This window comes from Rhinopithecus bieti, unplaced genomic scaffold (genome assembly GCF_001698545.2).
Source record: "Rhinopithecus bieti isolate Rb0 unplaced genomic scaffold, ASM169854v2 scaffold_18745, whole genome shotgun sequence".
In the NCBI taxonomy this organism is placed as follows: Eukaryota; Metazoa; Chordata; class Mammalia; order Primates; family Cercopithecidae; genus Rhinopithecus; species Rhinopithecus bieti.
In genome coordinates this window covers 1004941-1025329 of record NW_016809332.1, presented here as the reverse complement: position 1 = coordinate 1025329, position 20389 = coordinate 1004941, and the positions used below count along the sequence as shown (strand labels likewise).

Genomic DNA, 20389 nt, shown 5'->3' with positions numbered 1-20389 from the left:
TGCTTCAGCCTCCCCAGTAGCTGGGATTACCGGTGCCCATCACCACGCCTGGCTAATTTTTTGTATTTTTAGTAGAGATGGGGTTTCATCATGTTGACCAGGCTGGTCTTGATCTCCTGGCCTGAAGCAATCTGCCTGCTTCAGCCTTCCAAAGTGCTGGGGGTACAGGCATGAGCCACCACGCCAGGACTTGTCTGTCATTCCTTCCTTCCATCCTTCTTTTTTCCCTCCCCCCCTCCCTACTCGCCCTTCCTTCCTTCCTTCCTTCCTTCCTTCCTTCCTTCCTTCCTTTCTTCCCTCCCTCCCTCCCTCCCTTCCTTCCTTCCTTCCTTTTTTCTTTCTCTAGTTCTGTCTCCCAGGCTGGAGTGCCGTGGTGTGATGATAGCTCACTTCAGCCTCAAATGCCTAGTCTCAAGGGATCCTCCTGCCCTGGTCTCCCAAAATGCTGGGATTATAAGCAAAAGCGACCTTCCCAGCTCCAACTCCACTTTTGAGAAATGCTTCTGTACCACAGCAATAACCCTGACTACTTATAGGTTTCAAGTGAGGATTCTTCCGTGTTTCAAGGGTAGAGCATGTGGCTTAGGAGAGGCCAGCCAAAGATGGCATTACCCTGGACACAGTAATTACTTCAGGATGGGCATGTGACCCACCAGGTGCCAGTTAGATGCAATGAGAACTTTTCTGAGTCTTTCTTACCACTGAATTGAGGTCTGGAAGGTTGGGAGGCTAGAGCTGCTACAGCATCTTACTAAAATAAGGGAAGAATCTTTAGGAAACCTATCGCTATGAAAGTCAGAACAAAAGGATACAGCATAACTATGAGCTGGTAACATCAACTGAGCTCCTGAATCATCACATGCCTAAGACTAGCCCTGGACAAACCATGAACCAATAAACTCCTGTCTTTATTTCTTTTTTACTTCAACTAGTTTGAGACATCTTTTTCTCTTACCATCAAAAGTTACCTCCTAAAGTGACTAAAATATTATTTTTGGCTACATCTTCCCCTTGCTCATTTCCAACAAACACATTTTCTTTTTTTTTTTCCAAATCTTTTATTTTAGATTCAGGGGGTACCTATGCAGATTTATGATCGTATATTGCACGATGCCAAAGTTTGAGGGCACAATTGAACCTGCCACCTAGGCAGCAAGCAATAGGTAGTTTTTCAACACTTGCCTCCCCCACCCTATACCCTCTTATAGTCCACAGTGTCTCTTGTTCCCATGTTTATGTCTATGTGTACCCAGTGTTTAGCTCCCACTTATAAGTGAGAAGGTGTGGTATTTTGTTTTCTGTTTCTGCCCAAAAAATATATTTTCCAACGAAAATGATGAAGCCAGAAAGTATGAAATATATTGATTTAACAATTAGAACTGTTCTAATTATAATTGGTGTCAGTGCCTGTTTTCTTTTTATGATTGAGTAATGATCACAGATTTTTGCTATCAGATTTTGAGTTTGAATCTTGCCTGTATGATCTTAGGAGACTTTTCCTAATTTCAGTGTATGTCCTTACTTCAGTTTGCAAATAAGGATAACGAAAGCATTTATCCAATGGGGTTGTGTGGAGGATGAAATAATACAGTGCAAACATCTTAGCCAAGTGACTGGCACTCAGTAAGTCCTCAAATTTTCACTATGATATTAATTGAAAGCCTAGCATTTAGAATCTCACTGGTTTATCAATTCTTTTTTCTGGTTGCTTTTTAGTGACTTAAATCCGAGATAAATAAGATTGGTGTCTCATTGGGTTAATATTTTTTCTAGAGAGAGTTAACTTGTGTGGTACAGGCCATCTCTTTATTGAATTAGCAACGACTATATTGGATTTCAGATTATCTGGGGCTGAGGCTAATATCAAATCCTACTATATGTTTGTAGTTCCTAGGCTACAAGCCTACATATAGTAATTACTGTTTAATATGAAGTTTTATTTTTAACCCTTACACATAGTAAGGGTTAATTGCTGTTTAATATGAGTTTTTATTTTTAACCCTTCCCTATTTACAGTCATGCTTTGCTTAAGGACCAAGATATATTCTGATAAATGTGTTGTTAGGTGATTTTTGTCGTTTTGTGTACCTCATAGAGTGTACATAAAACCTAGATGGTAGAGCCTATTACACAATTAGGCTATGTGGTATAGTTTATTGTTCCTAGGCTACAAAACTATACTGGATGTTACAGTACTGAATACTACAGGCAATTGTAACAATGATATTTGTGCATCTAAACACATCTAAATATAGACAAGGTACAGTAAAAAGTATGGTATTCTAATCTCTTGCGACCATGTCGTATATGTGATCTGTCATTGACCAAAAATGCCATTAAGCAGTTCACTACTGTACTTTCTCTTTACTTTTAAGTTGAATTCTTTATATTGATTGAATGACTTTTGACATAGCAAATAAAAGCATGAGGAGAAGCATTATTGGTTAACAAAATTAACTTAAAATCAGCAAAGTTTTAATGTTTCATTCCAAGAAAAGCCTGTGGAAGATCAGTTCCACAACTGAAAGCTTTGGGCTGTTTCAGACATATGTCTGTGTGTACGCTGCGAAGGTGTTTCTCTTCACAGTCCCCCGCCCTCTAGTGGTAGTTACAATAATGCCATTTTGTAGTCCCTGTACAGGAAATGCCTCTTCTTACTTCAGTTACCAGAATCCTTTTACAGGAAGTTAGGTGTGGTCTTTGAAGGAGAATTAAAAAAAAAAAAAAAAAAAAAAAAAATTTTTTTTTTTTTTTTTAAAGCATGATGGAATTTTAGCTGCAGTCTTCTTGGTACCAGCTTATCAATCCCAAACTCTGGGTGTAAAAGATTCTACAGGGGTAATGTTTTAATATTCTTATTATGCTTATTCTCTGTGATGCTTCTCTACCTTTACAGTAGTAGAATCCTTGGGGAAATCTGCAGAGGGACCACTTTCATTTCGAAGCTGCTGGCTGCATGTTTTAGCATGTCTCTTCTATTAGAGAATCCAGGCATGGCAGTTTCCTCCCCCAGTGTGCAAGGACCATCTTCATGCCTATGTCTGTCGCTAGGCATGAGGGTCTGTGGGGATGGGTGAGAAAAATGAGGGATGTTTTGGAGGCACTATAATACTGGGGAGGACAGTCTGCTAGCTGGTAGCTGAAAGGTCCTGGTTTACCTCAATATTTTTTAAAATAAAGCTGTGCAGTAGTTTTTGTTATTTTGGGTTTCCCTCTGTTTTATCTGGTGTATGCTGCAGAAGTGAACTGCATAACACATTTAACTCTTAGAAAATGCATTTCATATATTTAAATGACAACTCTGACTCCTATAGTATGGGGGTGAAATAGATTGATTTTTTGAAAAGACGGAAAAAATAGATTCAGTGGCATTCAGGAGTCAAGATGTTGATTGTATTGTTTTAAATAGCATAGAAACTCCTGCCACTGGTTCAGAGGTAACATTTGGAATGACTGATGTGCTCTTTTGAGTTATCTACTTTAGGCTAGTGAAACATGATTTGAATACCCGTAAAAACCTATTTATGTTATTGCAAAGACGCATATAATAAGAGTTTGCTTGAAAAGATAAACTATCATAAACTTACTATTTTTTCTCAAATTCAAATTCTGATGTGGACACTAAGACTGTGATGCTACATTTTTGTGAAATGGGCATTATTTGAGGAAATAGGCTATCTCTACAGTATTTCCTAAGGTACTGCAAATGTGTTAATTTAAGAAGCAATTACACTAGCTAGCAGCAGGTTGCTAAGCCAGGGGGTCCGAGCTACAGACCTCTGATGTGGATGACTTCCTGCCCGGTTTGGCAGGAGCTGGGTCTCTTCCTGTGCAGCTTCCGAGCAGTTCCAACCACAACCAGGCATCTTCTGCTCCTTCCCACTCCCTTTCTTTCAAGCAGGATCTACCTATGTTTCCATAGCCTGGCATTTTACGATTTCCAGAGCTTTTTACCCAGTGAATTGACTTGGAATAAACTCTTAAATGTTATAAAGTGAGCCAAAGGGCACGTGGAAAGACATGGAGAGATACATGCAAGATCCTCAGCCCAGGTTCTACAATTTAGTGTGATGTTTCATTTGTTTTGGATCTCTGCTATTTTTTCAGAAAGAATGCTGAAAAAGATGGCTGCCAAAATATTCACACAAGTGAAACAGCAGGCACAAACCAGTATCCTCCATTTCTGAGCTCTGAATTGCATATTTTCCCACAAGTAGCACAATCACTTAAAACATTTTGGGAGTGGGAGATTAGATTACCTCATAGACACCTACTGGATGTGAAAGATAGATCTCCATGCGAGCAAATGGATGCATATATGAGATTCCCTGAATATCAAATACAACTTTCTATAAAAATATTATAGCTATCTGGGTTTCTATGCTGTATCTCAGTGCTCAGTGTCATGTAACTGACACAATCACCTTATATTCTAATGGCCATTGCTTTTTTTCCCTCCTTGTTTCTGTAGCACTTTCTTATGCAAGGAGCTAAACAGTGATTAAAGGAGCAGGATGAAAAGATGGCACAGTCAGTGCTGGTACCGCCAGGACCTGACAGCTTCCGCTTCTTTACCAGGGAATCCCTTGCTGCTATTGAACAACGCATTGCAGAAGAGAAAGCTAAGAGACCCAAACAGGAACGCAAGGATGAGGATGATGAAAATGGCCCAAAGCCAAACAGTGACTTGGAAGCAGGAAAATCTCTTCCATTTATTTATGGAGACATTCCTCCAGAGATGGTGTCAGTGCCCCTGGAGGATCTGGACCCCTACTATATCAATAAGAAAGTGAGTTCTTAGTCAAGTTGCCTTCACTGCCTATTTGCTAATTGGTTCTGGGCTAGTCCCAGGGATGATGGTGAAGAAGGCTTGCCTCCTTCCCTCTGTCTAAAGTATCACTAAGATGCTGGATGGGCCTGACCGTGTAATGGACCAATGATCCTAGAAGTCTTTTGGAAGCACTCATTTGAACCTGCATTTGTGAGACAGGCAGAGAACTGGTGAGGCATCCTCCAGCGCGGGAATTAAGGAAGGACAAAAGCCTATTGACCTTCTTGAATATAAATTATATTCTTAAACCAAGTGTAAATTGACCCTGATTCCCTAATAATGTTGAGAAGCAAAAACTGTAAACTAGAAGTATATTTAAATTTTATTTTTTATACTTGCAGAACTAGTATCTAAATTCCTCTTTACAGTCTCTAGCTCTCCATAAGTCACTTTGATCTTCAGTGGGTTTAATTATTCCTTTATACCATATTTTCTCCTTTCTATTGCTCTCCACAGAAGAAGAAATAGTAGCAGGTGACTTGTAGGTGCCAAATAAGATTCTGAGCAAAGAACACACCTGGAAAGCCTTGAAGTTCTCATGAGAAAATTATCTAACTGAAAAAGTAATCAAAGCCTCAGTTTTGTGCTTTACATGAATTATAAATGCGGTTTTAAAATACTAACATTAAAACTTGATAAAGATGCTAAGAATTCCTATGGCATTGACCACAGATTTTCTTTGTAAACCTCATGTCATTTATCAAATTTAGGAAAGTTGATAGTGCTTAGAAAAAGAAAGCATCTATCTTCATGTCATTTGCTGGTAATTATTATGTTATACACTATTTTACAGGGCAATATTTATAAATAATGGTTTTAGTTTTCTCTTCAAATATTCTTCATATATATTCTAAATTTGGTTTTATGTGTTGTGTTTTCTTTTTCAGACGTTTATAGTATTGAATAAAGGGAAAGCAATCTCTCGGTTCAGTGCCACCCCCGCCCTTTACATTTTAACTCCCTTCAACCCTATTAGAAAATTAGCTATTAAGATTTTGGTACATTCATATCCTTTTTCAAATCGTCACTCAATATGATTTTCTTCTTTGACCAAGTTATTGAGCTACACATTTTCCAAAATATCTGTGGTTGGCAATGTTATGTGTTATTTCTTTTTCTTTCCTTTTACTCAACAGTTAGCATGTTGCAAAATGAGATCACAGGTAAGTGAATTACTTTTCCCCATCTTCTAAGTGTTTCTTCTCTACCCAACTCACTATTACTTCTTTCTTCTTTTTTCTCCTCCCTTATGAATTGCTTGCCACATCCAATCCTTTCTCATTAATTTTGATAATATTAGCAGGCTCTCTTCCTGTAAGTCTTCAATTTACAATGTTAGGTAAGGGAGTAAACTCCATAAGCTAATTTTCTTTACTGCCTTTACATTTGGAAAATAAATATGCATAATCTGAATTACAATTTTGTATGTTTTTGGTCTGAATTTTATTACTTTCTTCTATTTTAGCATTTAAAAGCTTTGAGTTAGTGTTTATAATTGTGTCTGTAGGTATAACACCCTTTCAAATATTTTTCCAAATTTGTTTCCCAACAGCCTTCCTATTGAACTTCTACTTTCTATTCTTTTCCTTCCTTTTTCTTTTCATCACCTGTTCCTATGTTTTATTCAAGTCACATGTCTTGCTACAATTATCCCTCTCCAAAGGATTAATATCTATCTATCCATATACATTCCCATTTTATTTTTTATACTCCTTATTGATGCACCTGCTTTCCAAAAATGAGACTGATGACAGCTTGGTGGTAGATGGCAATTTGATTGATTCTTTGAAATTAAATAGAGTAGTTGGAAATGAGAGGTTTTATTCTAGGCCAGAAACAGTAGTCTTGTTGACAGCCAGTCTTGGGAATACCAATGAAGCAAAGGCTTGGAAGACTGAAGCTGTGTTGGGCAGGGGCATTTACAGGAAGAACACAGAAGTCATGGGACAGGGAGTGATATGCTTCAGGAATCAGAGGTAAGGCAGGGGAACTGAAATAAAGCAAAGCCTCTGATTAGGACAGCATGTTATTTCTTCTTTAGAAAGAGTCGTTGCTTGGAATTCCATGATGTGGTTAGCCCAGGGCCTGGTATTAAGGCTTTCAGTATAAACACTCTCCACCTTTATCACGCCTAGAAAATATTTGAATTAGATAAGGTATGGAATTAAATTAAGTAAGGAATTCAGGAAATGAGATAAGCCTGGTACAGGGTACTTATGTCATTTCTGGATGGAGGGGATGTAAAGCATGTCCCTAGCCAAATACTGGTAGCATTTGCCTACCAGTATGGCAAATGCTGTCTTTAGAAGCATAACATTCTGTAAAGTCTCCTTTTAACCTCTAGGTTGTTCTTCTTTCCAAGTTTAGATGGATATCAGCATCTTTTATTTGATGTTTATATTTCATGTTTTAAGATTTCATAGTTTCTTGGCATTACCTTAGGCAATAATGTTTTCTTACCTCTCTCTGTTTTCCAAATAAGAGAACCCAGTTGGATGTGGAGAAAAAGATGTCTTTGAGTTAGCACTAGAAATGAATAATAAAGTTGGTATTTACATTTGGGTCTCATGATTATAAATTATGATCTATTATTATGTTTCAAGCATTTGTAATCTGTACAGTGAATAAATCTTTGCATAAACTATTCATTATATTTTAAAATAATTGTATGTTCCTTATTCAAATGTAATTTATATTTAAATTACATGAAAAATTCAGACTTCTGTTCCTAGTAGACATTGGGAAAATATGCATCAAATAAATAAGTGACTAGAAAGTCAGAGATTACAGAATCAGATACAAAACAAGTGAAAAAATAAGTTTAAATGGATCAGAAAAAATCTTTCTTGTCATGCATCTGAATGATGAGATGGAATTAAGAAAACCCAATATATTTGCTTTTACAAAAGCAGATTTTGTCTTAAAACTTTTGTGATAGACCATGGAAAATCTCATGAAAACTATTGTCCTCACTTGAAAAAAAAATCCTAAGAGATTATGAATCCCCATTTAAAACCCCCTGGAAAAGATACTCCTAGTGGTAGAGGGTAAGGGCAGTTTAAGAAATTCCGATCAGAGAATCTGAGTACTAGGGACACAGTTTTTGCCAGGACCTCTCTAGATATCCAGATACAACTTGAATCTGTGGGCTTGTATTTGCTTCATGGGAACTCACACTCCAAAGGCTGAAGTCACGGGGAGGCCTGAGGTGATGCAGGTTGAAATATGAAGCCAGTCAGGCTAATCTATTAAGGTATGCCAAGCTGAGCTGTTGACTCTCTGAGAAGTTTACAGATGGCTTAGAGTCACAAATTTCTTCCAGTGTAGAAAATTAGATTTTAAAAGTCTCTAATTTCCTGACTTAAAGCGTTATATTTCAGATGTCTCACCATGGAGCAGAGATATAACAAAAGGCAATGAGGCTGATAGTCTAAGATACATGAATCCTTCCATGTTTTGGTGATGCAATTGATCAAATAGCCTAGTAAACTTAGAGGTATACAGATGCTGTAGTTAGTAACTGATTTTCACAATAATTTTGTCCTTTATTCCTCATGTTGCAAACCCTAGACTCAAATCCTGATTTTCTGACTTCAAGTACAGTGTCCTTTACTGTAAGTTAAAATGCTTGGAGAGATGGTCATGGTTGTTTGGCCACAGTTGCAAGGTCATTGAGTATTTACTACCACTAGTTTATAAACCGACAAAAGTCATTCATGTTAAAGAGGTTTTAACCTCTTGTTTTAAACTTGGACTAATACCTCCATTTCCAACAAAAGCTTGACTTGTTTCTCAAATAACTGTTATCTATTAGGAGCTATTGTGTAGCAAATTAGCTTTTGAAAATTTATTTTGGCTGAATCAGAAATTATGCTTATGATATTTTAACAAGGGTGCATTTTGAAAACTGAAAATTCTTCTCATGTGCCTAGTGTCTTATTTGATATTTAAATAAAACGCGATTTATTTTCTAGATAACAAACAAGTTAAAATGATCTATGCTCCTAAAGTTCCCTGCCAAGGTTTTAAATGTGTTTCCTGTCAGCTTTTATTATTTTAAGTTAATATATGCACACTTCTCTAATTTATCTTGCATTTGTTACTCATTTGTTCATTTGCAAGTACTTACTGAGTATCTACCATGTGGTAGATATTCTTGTAAGCATTGGGATGCAACATTGAACAAAATGAAGCTCCTACTCTCATGTGAGTGTGTGTGCGTGTTTGGAAGAAGAAAGACAATAAACAAATACATCGAATGGAAGCTAGTGATAAGTGTTACTAAGAAAATAAATTAGTGTAAAAGGGTGGAGTGACAAGTGTAGTTTTGGATTGTATGGCCGTAAAATCTTTTCTGAAAAGGTACCAGTTGAGCAGAGATCCGAAGGAAGCAAAGGAGAGTGAGACATGGGAATCTAGGGTTAAAGTCAGTTCAAGGAGAACAGCAAGTATGAAGGTAAAGTCTGAAGGTGGGGTGCAACTAGTATGTTTAAGAATCAGCAAGCAGACCTGAGTGGCTGGAGCAGAGTGGGAAAGGCAGGAAGCGAGGAGATGACATCAGTGGAAGTGAAGGTCAGGGGCTAAAGTTGTAGGTGAGATGCAGTGGGTCGTTGTGAGGACACCACATTTACTCTGAATGAGACTCCAGGAGGGTTTTCAGTAGCAGGGTATCATGACCAGACTCACATATTTAAAAGGTCCTCTGGTTGCTTCATGGAGAATAGACTGCATAAGGGGAAGGAGCGAAGCAAGGAGACTGGGACCGACTGTCATTGTGGAGGCAAGAGAGCATGGTGGCTTGGACTATGGTGGAAACAATGACGGTGGTAAAATGTCATCAAATTTTGAGGTATTTTGCAGAAGAGCTGACAGGATTTTCTGAGCAATTGGTTGTGGGGTCTAGGGGAAGGGAGGGACTAAGGATGATTCCAAGCATTTAGTCTGTTCAAGAAAGAAAATGGAGTTGTGTTGACTGAGCTTGGGGCAACCTGAGTGAACCAATTTGGTGGGTAAGATCAAGGGCTTGGTTTTGAACATGTTATGTTTGAGACACCTATTAGACATCATTGGAGAGTGGAGGAGTTAGGTGGCTGTGCAAATCTGGAGTTCAGAAAAGGGTTGAGCTGGAGGTGTTCAGCTTTGGGAGCTCTCAGTGTATGGCTGGTATTTAAAGTCATGACATGGGACTAGGCTGCCAAAGAGCTGAGACCCTCGCTCCAGATCACACTAGTAATGCTGAACTACCTATCATTTGAAAATGGTAGGAAAATGGAAAACAAAGATTTGGTATCAGAAAACGTAGATTCAAACCCTAACTCTAAAATTTACTTTTCAGCTATATGACCTTGGTCCAAGTTACTCCAATTCTTTCTAATCTCATCTTCTCTATCTGTAAAATTATAATCACAGTTTAGACATTAATAATGATAAAATCTGTGACAAGTATCTAGCACCAGATCCCATCTTAGTGCTTAGTAGGTACTCAATAAAGGGTTTCTATGACACTAATAGCTAAAATTCTAGGAGCAACTGCTGCAAGATTAGCAAAAGGAAACTCTCGTATTGCATAAGGAATTGCACAAAGAACTTTATACAAATCACTGCTCTGACTTTGCAAACAAAATCTTTATATAGCACCAGAGTTTGGACCTGCAAGTGACCCAAAGAATGTGGTCAGTCCTGTCTCATTTTGTAGATGAGTTCACTGAAACCCAGAGATATTTAGTTTTTTCCAAGGCTACATTTTCTGTCAGTGGCAGAGCTAAAACTTCAGACTGGGCTTTTGATTCTCAGCTCTTAGCATTTTGCATCCAACAGAAAAAAAATGATTTTAAACTCTCGGATTTAATGTATTTGGGACATTGCCAGTGTTCTTGTTTTATGAATTTCAAAGGTGCTTCTTAGATGCTCCAACTTACTAATTCATTACATGGTGTCCATACCGAGACATAAAATATCATGGTTTTCTATGAAAAGAAATATACAGGTTTATATGAAAGCAGATGACACAACAGTTTCTCTTTCTTTTGTTTTCAGTGCTCATATGTTATCATTTAGTTATCTACTGGCAAATAGGACTTTGTTCATATTAAAATTAAACAATCCAATATTTAACACTGTATATGTTACGTTTATTTAATTTTCTGCTGGCTCAGAAATATGCACTGGTATGTAGGAAGAGACCTATTCTATTCTACTTCAAATTATACATTTTACATTAGAAAATCTCTAACATTAGGCTATCTTCTACTTGTAGTTTATATATAGATTAAAATTCCTCTACAACTTCTCTGTACAATATTATACATTATTACAAAGTCTCTGAACAGAGCATAATATATTTTCCTTCCTATAGAATAACAAAGAAATGCCCTATAATTTAATACTCAATAAATGAATTATTAATGGTAATAAACTAATAATTATTATCTTAGTGGATAATGACTGTATACTGTAAGAAAAGTATTGTCCACATTTATATAAGCAAACTGAGCCTCAAAGAATTAAACAAGTCACTAAAGCCCACACAGCTGATAAGGGATGTATCTGATCCATGGTTCATTGCTCTAAATCTCATGGTGCTTCATCCTCCATCTATGGAGACAGGGGTGGTTGTGCCAGTGTTGTGATGATCCAGGCTCCATGTCAAGGGCTACTTAAACAATTTTCAGTAAAACTTGAAGAAGTGTTTCTTCATCATATACTCATAGGAAATATTTTACATTTGCCAACTCTCAGGTTAGTATCAATCAATAGGTTTACCCACTTTTATTTATACCCGGCACAAAGGAATTAATAGATTAAAAAATATCTTTGTCCCCTGATATTATATGAGGTTTATCTGCCTCTATTTTATTTTACATTGCAAAGTTCTTAAAGCAACATTGTTCCAGGATATAGTGTTCTTTTGAAAATGTCCTCTACTTTATGACTTGGATTATATATTTAAAAAATAATATAGGATGTATGCATTTTGCTGCTAGTTTGAGCCTTTTGAAATCTGCCTTGATGTGGAGTTTCTATGCTTTTTTGATGCATGGCATCACCAATGCAAAATTCATACCTACATTAAATACTTTTGTATTTGAGTATTTTAAGATCATCTGNAAATATGAAGCCAGTCAGGCTAATCTATTAAGGTATGCCAAGCTGAGCTGTTGACTCTCTGAGAAGTTTACAGATGGCTTAGAGTCACAAATTTCTTCCAGTGTAGAAAATTAGATTTTAAAAAGTCTCTAATTTCCTGACTTAAAGCGTTATATTTCAGATGTCTCACCATGGAGCAGAGATATAACAAAAGGCAATGAGGCTGATAGTCTAAGATACATGAATCCTTCCATGTTTTGGTGATGCAATTGATCAAATAGCCTAGTAAACTTAGAGGTATACAGATGCTGTAGTTAGTAACTGATTTTCACAATAATTTTGTCCTTTATTCCTCATGTTGCAAACCCTAGACTCAAATCCTGATTTTCTGACTTCAAGTACAGTGTCCTTTACTGTAAGTTAAAAATGCTTGGAGAGATGGTCATGGTTGTTTGGCCACAGTTGCAAGGTCATTGAGTATTTACTACCACTAGTTTATAAACCGACAAAAAGTCATTCATGTTAAAGAGGTTTTTAACCTCTTGTTTTTAAACTTGGACTAATACCTCCATTTCCAACAAAAAGCTTGACTTGTTTCTCAAATAACTGTTATCTATTAGGAGCTATTGTGTAGCAAATTAGCTTTTTGAAAAATTTATTTTGGCTGAATCAGAAATTATGCTTATGATATTTTAACAAGGGTGCATTTTGAAAACTGAAAATTCTTCTCATGTGCCTAGTGTCTTATTTGATATTTAAATAAAACGCGATTTATTTTCTAGATAACAAACAAGTTAAAAATGATCTATGCTCCTAAAGTTCCCTGCCAAGGTTTTAAATGTGTTTCCTGTCAGCTTTTATTATTTTAAGTTAATATATGCACACTTCTCTAATTTATCTTGCATTTGTTACTCATTTGTTCATTTGCAAGTACTTACTGAGTATCTACCATGTGGTAGATATTCTTGTAAGCATTGGGATGCAACATTGAACAAAATGAAGCTCCTACTCTCATGTGAGTGTGTGTGCGTGTTTGGAAGAAGAAAGACAATAAACAAATACATCGAATGGAAGCTAGTGATAAGTGTTACTAAGAAAAATAAATTAGTGTAAAAGGGTGGAGTGACAAGTGTAGTTTTGGATTGTATGGCCGTAAAATCTTTTCTGAAAAGGTACCAGTTGAGCAGAGATCCGAAGGAAGCAAAGGAGAGTGAGACATGGGAATCTAGGGTTAAAGTCAGTTCAAGGAGAACAGCAAGTATGAAGGTAAAGTCTGAAGGTGGGGGTGCAACTAGTATGTTTAAGAATCAGCAAGCAGACCTGAGTGGCTGGAGCAGAGTGGGAAAGGCAGGAAGCGAGGAGATGACATCAGTGGAAGTGAAGGTCAGGGGCTAAAGTTGTAGGTGAGATGCAGTGGGTCGTTGTGAGGACACCACATTTACTCTGAATGAGACTCCAGGAGGGTTTTCAGTAGCAGGGTATCATGACCAGACTCACATATTTAAAAGGTCCTCTGGTTGCTTCATGGAGAATAGACTGCATAAGGGGAAGGAGCGAAGCAAGGAGACTGGGACCGACTGTCATTGTGGAGGCAAGAGAGCATGGTGGCTTGGACTATGGTGGAAACAATGACGGTGGTAAAATGTCATCAAATTTTGAGGTATTTTGCAGAAGAGCTGACAGGATTTTCTGAGCAATTGGTTGTGGGGTCTAGGGGGAAGGGAGGGACTAAGGATGATTCCAAGCATTTAGTCTGTTCAAGAAAGAAAAATGGAGTTGTGTTGACTGAGCTTGGGGCAACCTGAGTGAACCAATTTGGTGGGTAAGATCAAGGGCTTGGTTTTGAACATGTTATGTTTGAGACACCTATTAGACATCATTGGAGAGTGGAGGAGTTAGGTGGCTGTGCAAATCTGGAGTTCAGAAAAGGGTTGAGCTGGAGGTGTTCAGCTTTGGGAGCTCTCAGTGTATGGCTGGTATTTAAAGTCATGACATGGGACTAGGCTGCCAAAGAGCTGAGACCCTCGCTCCAGATCACACTAGTAATGCTGAACTACCTATCATTTGAAAATGGTAGGAAAATGGAAAACAAAGATTTGGTATCAGAAAACGTAGATTCAAACCCTAACTCTAAAATTTACTTTTCAGCTATATGACCTTGGTCCAAGTTACTCCAATTCTTTCTAATCTCATCTTCTCTATCTGTAAAATTATAATCACAGTTTAGACATTAATAATGATAAAATCTGTGACAAGTATCTAGCACCAGATCCCATCTTAGTGCTTAGTAGGTACTCAATAAAGGGTTTCTATGACACTAATAGCTAAAATTCTAGGAGCAACTGCTGCAAGATTAGCAAAAAGGAAACTCTCGTATTGCATAAGGAATTGCACAAAGAACTTTATACAAATCACTGCTCTGACTTTGCAAACAAAATCTTTATATAGCACCAGAGTTTGGACCTGCAAGTGACCCAAAGAATGTGGTCAGTCCTGTCTCATTTTGTAGATGAGTTCACTGAAACCCAGAGATATTTAGTTTTTTCCAAGGCTACATTTTCTGTCAGTGGCAGAGCTAAAACTTCAGACTGGGCTTTTTGATTCTCAGCTCTTAGCATTTTGCATCCAACAGAAAAAAAATGATTTTTAAACTCTCGGATTTAATGTATTTGGGACATTGCCAGTGTTCTTGTTTTATGAATTTCAAAGGTGCTTCTTAGATGCTCCAACTTACTAATTCATTACATGGTGTCCATACCGAGACATAAAATATCATGGTTTTCTATGAAAAGAAATATACAGGTTTATATGAAAGCAGATGACACAACAGTTTCTCTTTCTTTTGTTTTCAGTGCTCATATGTTATCATTTAGTTATCTACTGGCAAATAGGACTTTGTTCATATTAAAATTAAACAATCCAATATTTAACACTGTATATGTTACGTTTATTTAATTTTTCTGCTGGCTCAGAAATATGCACTGGTATGTAGGAAGAGACCTATTCTATTCTACTTCAAATTATACATTTTTACATTAGAAAATCTCTAACATTAGGCTATCTTCTACTTGTAGTTTATATATAGATTAAAAATTCCTCTACAACTTCTCTGTACAATATTATACATTATTACAAAGTCTCTGAACAGAGCATAATATATTTTCCTTCCTATAGAATAACAAAGAAATGCCCTATAATTTAATACTCAATAAATGAATTATTAATGGTAATAAACTAATAATTATTATCTTAGTGGATAATGACTGTATACTGTAAGAAAAGTATTGTCCACATTTATATAAGCAAACTGAGCCTCAAAGAATTAAACAAGTCACTAAAGCCCACACAGCTGATAAGGGATGTATCTGATCCATGGTTCATTGCTCTAAATCTCATGGTGCTTCATCCTCCATCTATGGAGACAGGGGTGGTTGTGCCAGTGTTGTGATGATCCAGGCTCCATGTCAAGGGCTACTTAAACAATTTTCAGTAAAAACTTGAAGAAGTGTTTCTTCATCATATACTCATAGGAAATATTTTACATTTGCCAACTCTCAGGTTAGTATCAATCAATAGGTTTACCCACTTTTATTTATACCCGGCACAAAGGAATTAATAGATTAAAAAATATCTTTGTCCCCTGATATTATATGAGGTTTATCTGCCTCTATTTTATTTTACATTGCAAAGTTCTTAAAGCAACATTGTTCCAGGATATAGTGTTCTTTTGAAAAATGTCCTCTACTTTATGACTTGGATTATATATTTAAAAAATAATATAGGATGTATGCATTTTGCTGCTAGTTTGAGCCTTTTGAAATCTGCCTTGATGTGGAGTTTCTATGCTTTTTTGATGCATGGCATCACCAATGCAAAATTCATACCTACATTAAATACTTTTGTATTTGAGTATTTTTAAGATCATCTGAAACTATTTCAGTCACTCACCAGAATCCAGGAATTTGTAAAGTATGTGACTGATGAAGTAAATTGACAATGATTTAGAAACTTAATGAATTTTAAACCTTTCTATTTAGAAATACCTATCAAACCACAAGTGTAAAAACTTGACCCTAGTTATTTACTTTTTTCTATTAAAAGCAAAATTGTTCTTTTTGTGTGTCAGAATTTTTAACTTAAGTGTATACTTTTATTAAAATGATAGCCATGACGTGGGCCCAGGAGACAGAGCTTTCAGTGAGCCGAGATCGCGCCACTGCACTCCAACCTGGGTGACAGAGTGAGACTCCGTCTCAAAAAAAAAAAAAAAAGATAGCCATGAAATAAGGAAAATGCCTGTTTTTGACTTATTATCAGCGACTAATTAGAAAATAATTATTTCTCTTGTTAATTAATATTGAAATATATATTTTACCTTATTATATATAACTAAATTATACCACTATAAAGAATAAGTTTTTAAGTGTCATAAAACCATTGCCGAGTCCATTATGCAGCATAATCGCATTAGGCTGTTAATTTCCACCTTATATTTATCTTATATTTTACCCTCAAAAAATGTAGAAACTTGTGTAAACAATATGTATATATATTGTAGACAGAGTCTCACTCTGTCACCCAGGCTGGAGTGCAATGGCATGATCTCGGCTCACTGCTACCTCTGCCTCCTGGGTTCAAGTGATTTCCCTGCCTCAGCCTCCTGGTTAGCTGGGATTACAGGCATGAGTCACCATGCGTGGCTAATTTTTGTATTTTTAGTAGAGATGGAGTTTCACCATTTTACTCAGGCTGATCTCAAACTCCTGACCTCAAATGATCTGCCCACCTTGGTCTCCTGAAATGCTGAGATTATAGGCACAAGCCATGGCACCTGGCCAGCAATATACTTGAAGACAAACTTTAAGTTGTATTTGTAAATAATTTATCAAAAATTATTTTTTAAAACTCCATTTAGTAACAAATGAATTGTAAATTAATTTCGTTCAATAGTCAAACTGACACTATAGAAATAGCAAGGCTATAATGGTGAATAATATAGACGTGATTCCTGTCCTCATGACGCTCAGAGAGTAGTTGAGAAGATCATCATTAAAACTTGTCATTACAGGAATAATATAAGTGCTGCAGGGGTATATAACTGGTAGTAGGCCAATCTGAGTACTGAAGAAAAAGAGAGGTGACATTTCCAAGACCCTAATGTCAGAAACAGCATATAAAACATTCATAACATTTGACAACCTAAAATAATTACAGTATTATCCAAATGGGGATAATGCAATGAAGAGAAAAGAAAATGAAACTGGAGAAGTAGACAGGGCTCAGACCTCCTAGTGTCTTGACTCTATGTTAAGACATTTGATCGTCTTCTTAAGAGTAATAGAAAGCTACCAAAATGATTCATATTACATTTACAATGGTCATTTTAGCACAGTATGCAGAATGGTTTAAATGGAGACTAACATGAATTTGGAAAGATCGTTTAGAGGAGACTGCAATAATCTAGATGGACTATTAGACTTGATGCTAGTCTTGACAGACACTTGGACCATGCAGTGATATGGAGATGGAAAAAAGTAACTGAATCCAGAGATAGCAGGCAGAGTTGACAATATTTGATAGTTAATTAGATGTGAACGTTTAAGGAGAGACAGCAATCTAAGATTTCTCATAGGTCTCTGGGTATATTATGCACATTTTATAAGACACGGAGGTGTCAAAGGAGTAAGCAATTAGCAGGAGCGGAGGGGTAGATGAAAAGATACTTTTCAAAAGTTCAGTTTTAGAATTCAAAATTTGAAGTGTTGATAAGATATGTAAGTACAGATGTCATATGGACAATCAAGTATGTGGAATTCAGAAGAGAGGTCTCGCTTGGAGAGAAGTACCTGAGACTGGTGGGTACATAATGGTTATGCTTGTTGAGCAAAGTTTGTCTATGGGCTACACTAGGATGAGGAGAGTAGAAGAGAGGTAGATGGCTTACATACCTTATGTCTTTCTTTTCAAAAAGAAAAATGTCACATTTCAAAGAATACAGAGACACTGGTGCTCTGAGGCATGAAGAAGCCAGGGAATTGGAACCTCCTGAAAGCAGAGGGAAGATAACTTAATGTAAAGGGGAGGAACCATTCTTGTTGAATGCTGTTCAGAAAGCACATCAAATATAAACTCAAATTATCCTTTTGTTTTTAGTGACAAAACGTGAAGATGTTGTCATCTTTAGAAAGTAAAGCTGGTAGGCTGAATATGTGATAGATATATAAGAAAAGGAGGCCGGGCGCGGTGGCTCAAGCCTGTAATCCCAGCACTTTGGGAGGCCGAGACGGGTGGATCACGAGGTCAGGAGATCGAGACCATCCTGGCTAACACGGTGAAACCCCGTCTCTACTAAAAATACAAAAAACTAGCCGGGCGAGGTGGCGGGCGCCTGTAGTCCCAGCTACTCGGGAGGCTGAGGCAGGAGAATGGCGTAAACCCGGTAGGCGGAGCTTGCAGTGAGCTGAGATCCGGCCACTGCACTCTAGCCTGGGCCACAGAGCAAGACTCCGTCTCAAAAAAAAAAAAAGAAAGAAAAGGAAAGATAAGGAGCTCTTTCAAAAGTTTGGCCATGATATGGAAAAGGGAGATAGGGCTGTAAATAGTTAAGGAGGGTTGGGAGTCATAGGAGAGAAATATCCATTCCCCCATGCCAGGGCAAGGGAGACATAAGCAAGTTTGTGTTGATAGGAAAAAGCCAGTAAGGTGGGGCCATTAAGGATAAGAAAAGAGAGAGAAAAGAGATTGTTCAAGTCTTCTGGAAGGGGGAAGGTGTCCAGAATACAGGTGGAGGGATTGGAAACTTCCCCACTATAACAGGAAGGATGAAAGGATTGGTCTCAATGTGGAGAAGTTTGTTGATTTGGGGGTGGGAAGTGGAGGAGGAGCATTATGATACTGTCTCTTCTCTGTAAAGTAGAAAATAAGTTTTCAGCTTGAAATGGAGTGGAAATAAAGACGAGGGTTGGAAGTTGAAGGAAAGTGCAGAATATTTGAAATTTTCTTTGCAGAGAGTAGGAGACGGAGCCAAGTGGGAAAATACAGGACTGTGTTGAGGACCACTGAGGTTTGTGACCGTAATTTTAGAATGGTGCCAGTCTGCCACGGGGTGTTATTTTCCCAACAGGGCTCAGCAGACCAACAGGCACAGGGGACTGTCTAGTTTTATATACCAATAGCAAGTCGTTCTTTATTTAATTTAGTTTTTTGTTTGTTTTAGCAATAAAGAAAAATTAAGTGTTTCTTCTTTGAAATGGTATTTCGTGTGTGTGTGTGTGTGTGTGTGTGTGTGTGTGTGTGTTCTCTAGATTATAGTGCCCTCACGTGGCTGATGAACATCATTTACTTACGAGTGTTTTCATATGGATGAAAAAACTGAGAATTAAGCATGGGCCTTCCAGCACAGCTACTAAAATTAAAAAATAATAATTACTATTATTGTTTTGACCAAAAGCAGTACTAGGTGTAAATGAACTTCCTTTCTAGATCAACAACATTGTCCAGTTATAATAGTGTTGATATTTTGTTATGCATAAGTAATGTATGATTTATAGTAAAAACATTAGGAGTGAGAAAAGACGTGAAGAGCACGTATTTCCTCTCTGGGATTTTAATAATTGTGTCCAGATTCACACTGATAAAAAGTGCCGATTTACATAATTGCAACTAAATCTTTATTGTGCTTTTTATTAAATATGAAAGTCATTACTATTATCTGAGTACTGAATATTTTCTTAAATAGTTGTTTTGATTTTTGTCTTTTCCTTTTTTTTAATGTCAAGGAAAGGGAAGGGCATTGACTATACCTGCAAAGACAAAGTGGGATAGGGTGAAACCAACCCAATATTTATAATAAACTGTATTCTCTATGATTCAGGAAGCAATTTATTGAACATCTATTATGCACTAGGGCCATTAAGTTGCAGGAGACTTACATATTTTAACACATTTGATCTTCATAGCAATCCTGTTAAATGATTACTTTTTCTTGCTTTTATAACCAAGTCAATTGAGATTTGGGGAACTTAATAAGTAATTTTGCCTTAGTTACAAACCCCGGAAATGACAGTGCTAACACCTGCCATCTTCTCTCATAGTTCAGAATTTTATGAGCAGTTGTAGTATATTACACACTCTGTTTAGAAAGGACCTTATAAGACATTCCACCAGGGTGACTTTTAGAATGATGTTATAATACACTTAATTAATTACTTGAATTCTCTTGTTGAATTTTTGCCAGGGTTTACATACATGATGAACTTGCAGTTTTATTGTTCAGTTGAGTCTGTCATTAAGAAAATTTAAGTTGATAAATTATTCACCGATGAACTAATTTCTTTGCATTTAATCTTTTTAATTACTAAAGGTACCTAAATAGCCTCAAAATAGTTGATGGCTTGGCCTGAAGACAAGATGTAAATATGAGGTTGTTGAGTTACAGAAATGGCAAAAAAAAAAAAAAAAAAAAAAAAAAAA

At 36.9% G+C, this 20389-nt stretch overlaps 1 protein-coding gene across 1 annotated transcript in view; it reads left to right on the top strand.

Moving 5' to 3' along the window:
• SCN2A (sodium voltage-gated channel alpha subunit 2) overlaps positions 1-20389 on the top strand; it is a 172276-nt gene that overhangs the window by 56615 nt on the left and 95272 nt on the right. Inside the window, 2 exon segments of the mRNA XM_017889182.1 lie at positions 4472-4789; positions 5719-5837. Coding sequence (XP_017744671.1) covers positions 4523-4789; positions 5719-5837 — 386 coding nt within the window. The 5' untranslated portion in view covers positions 4472-4522.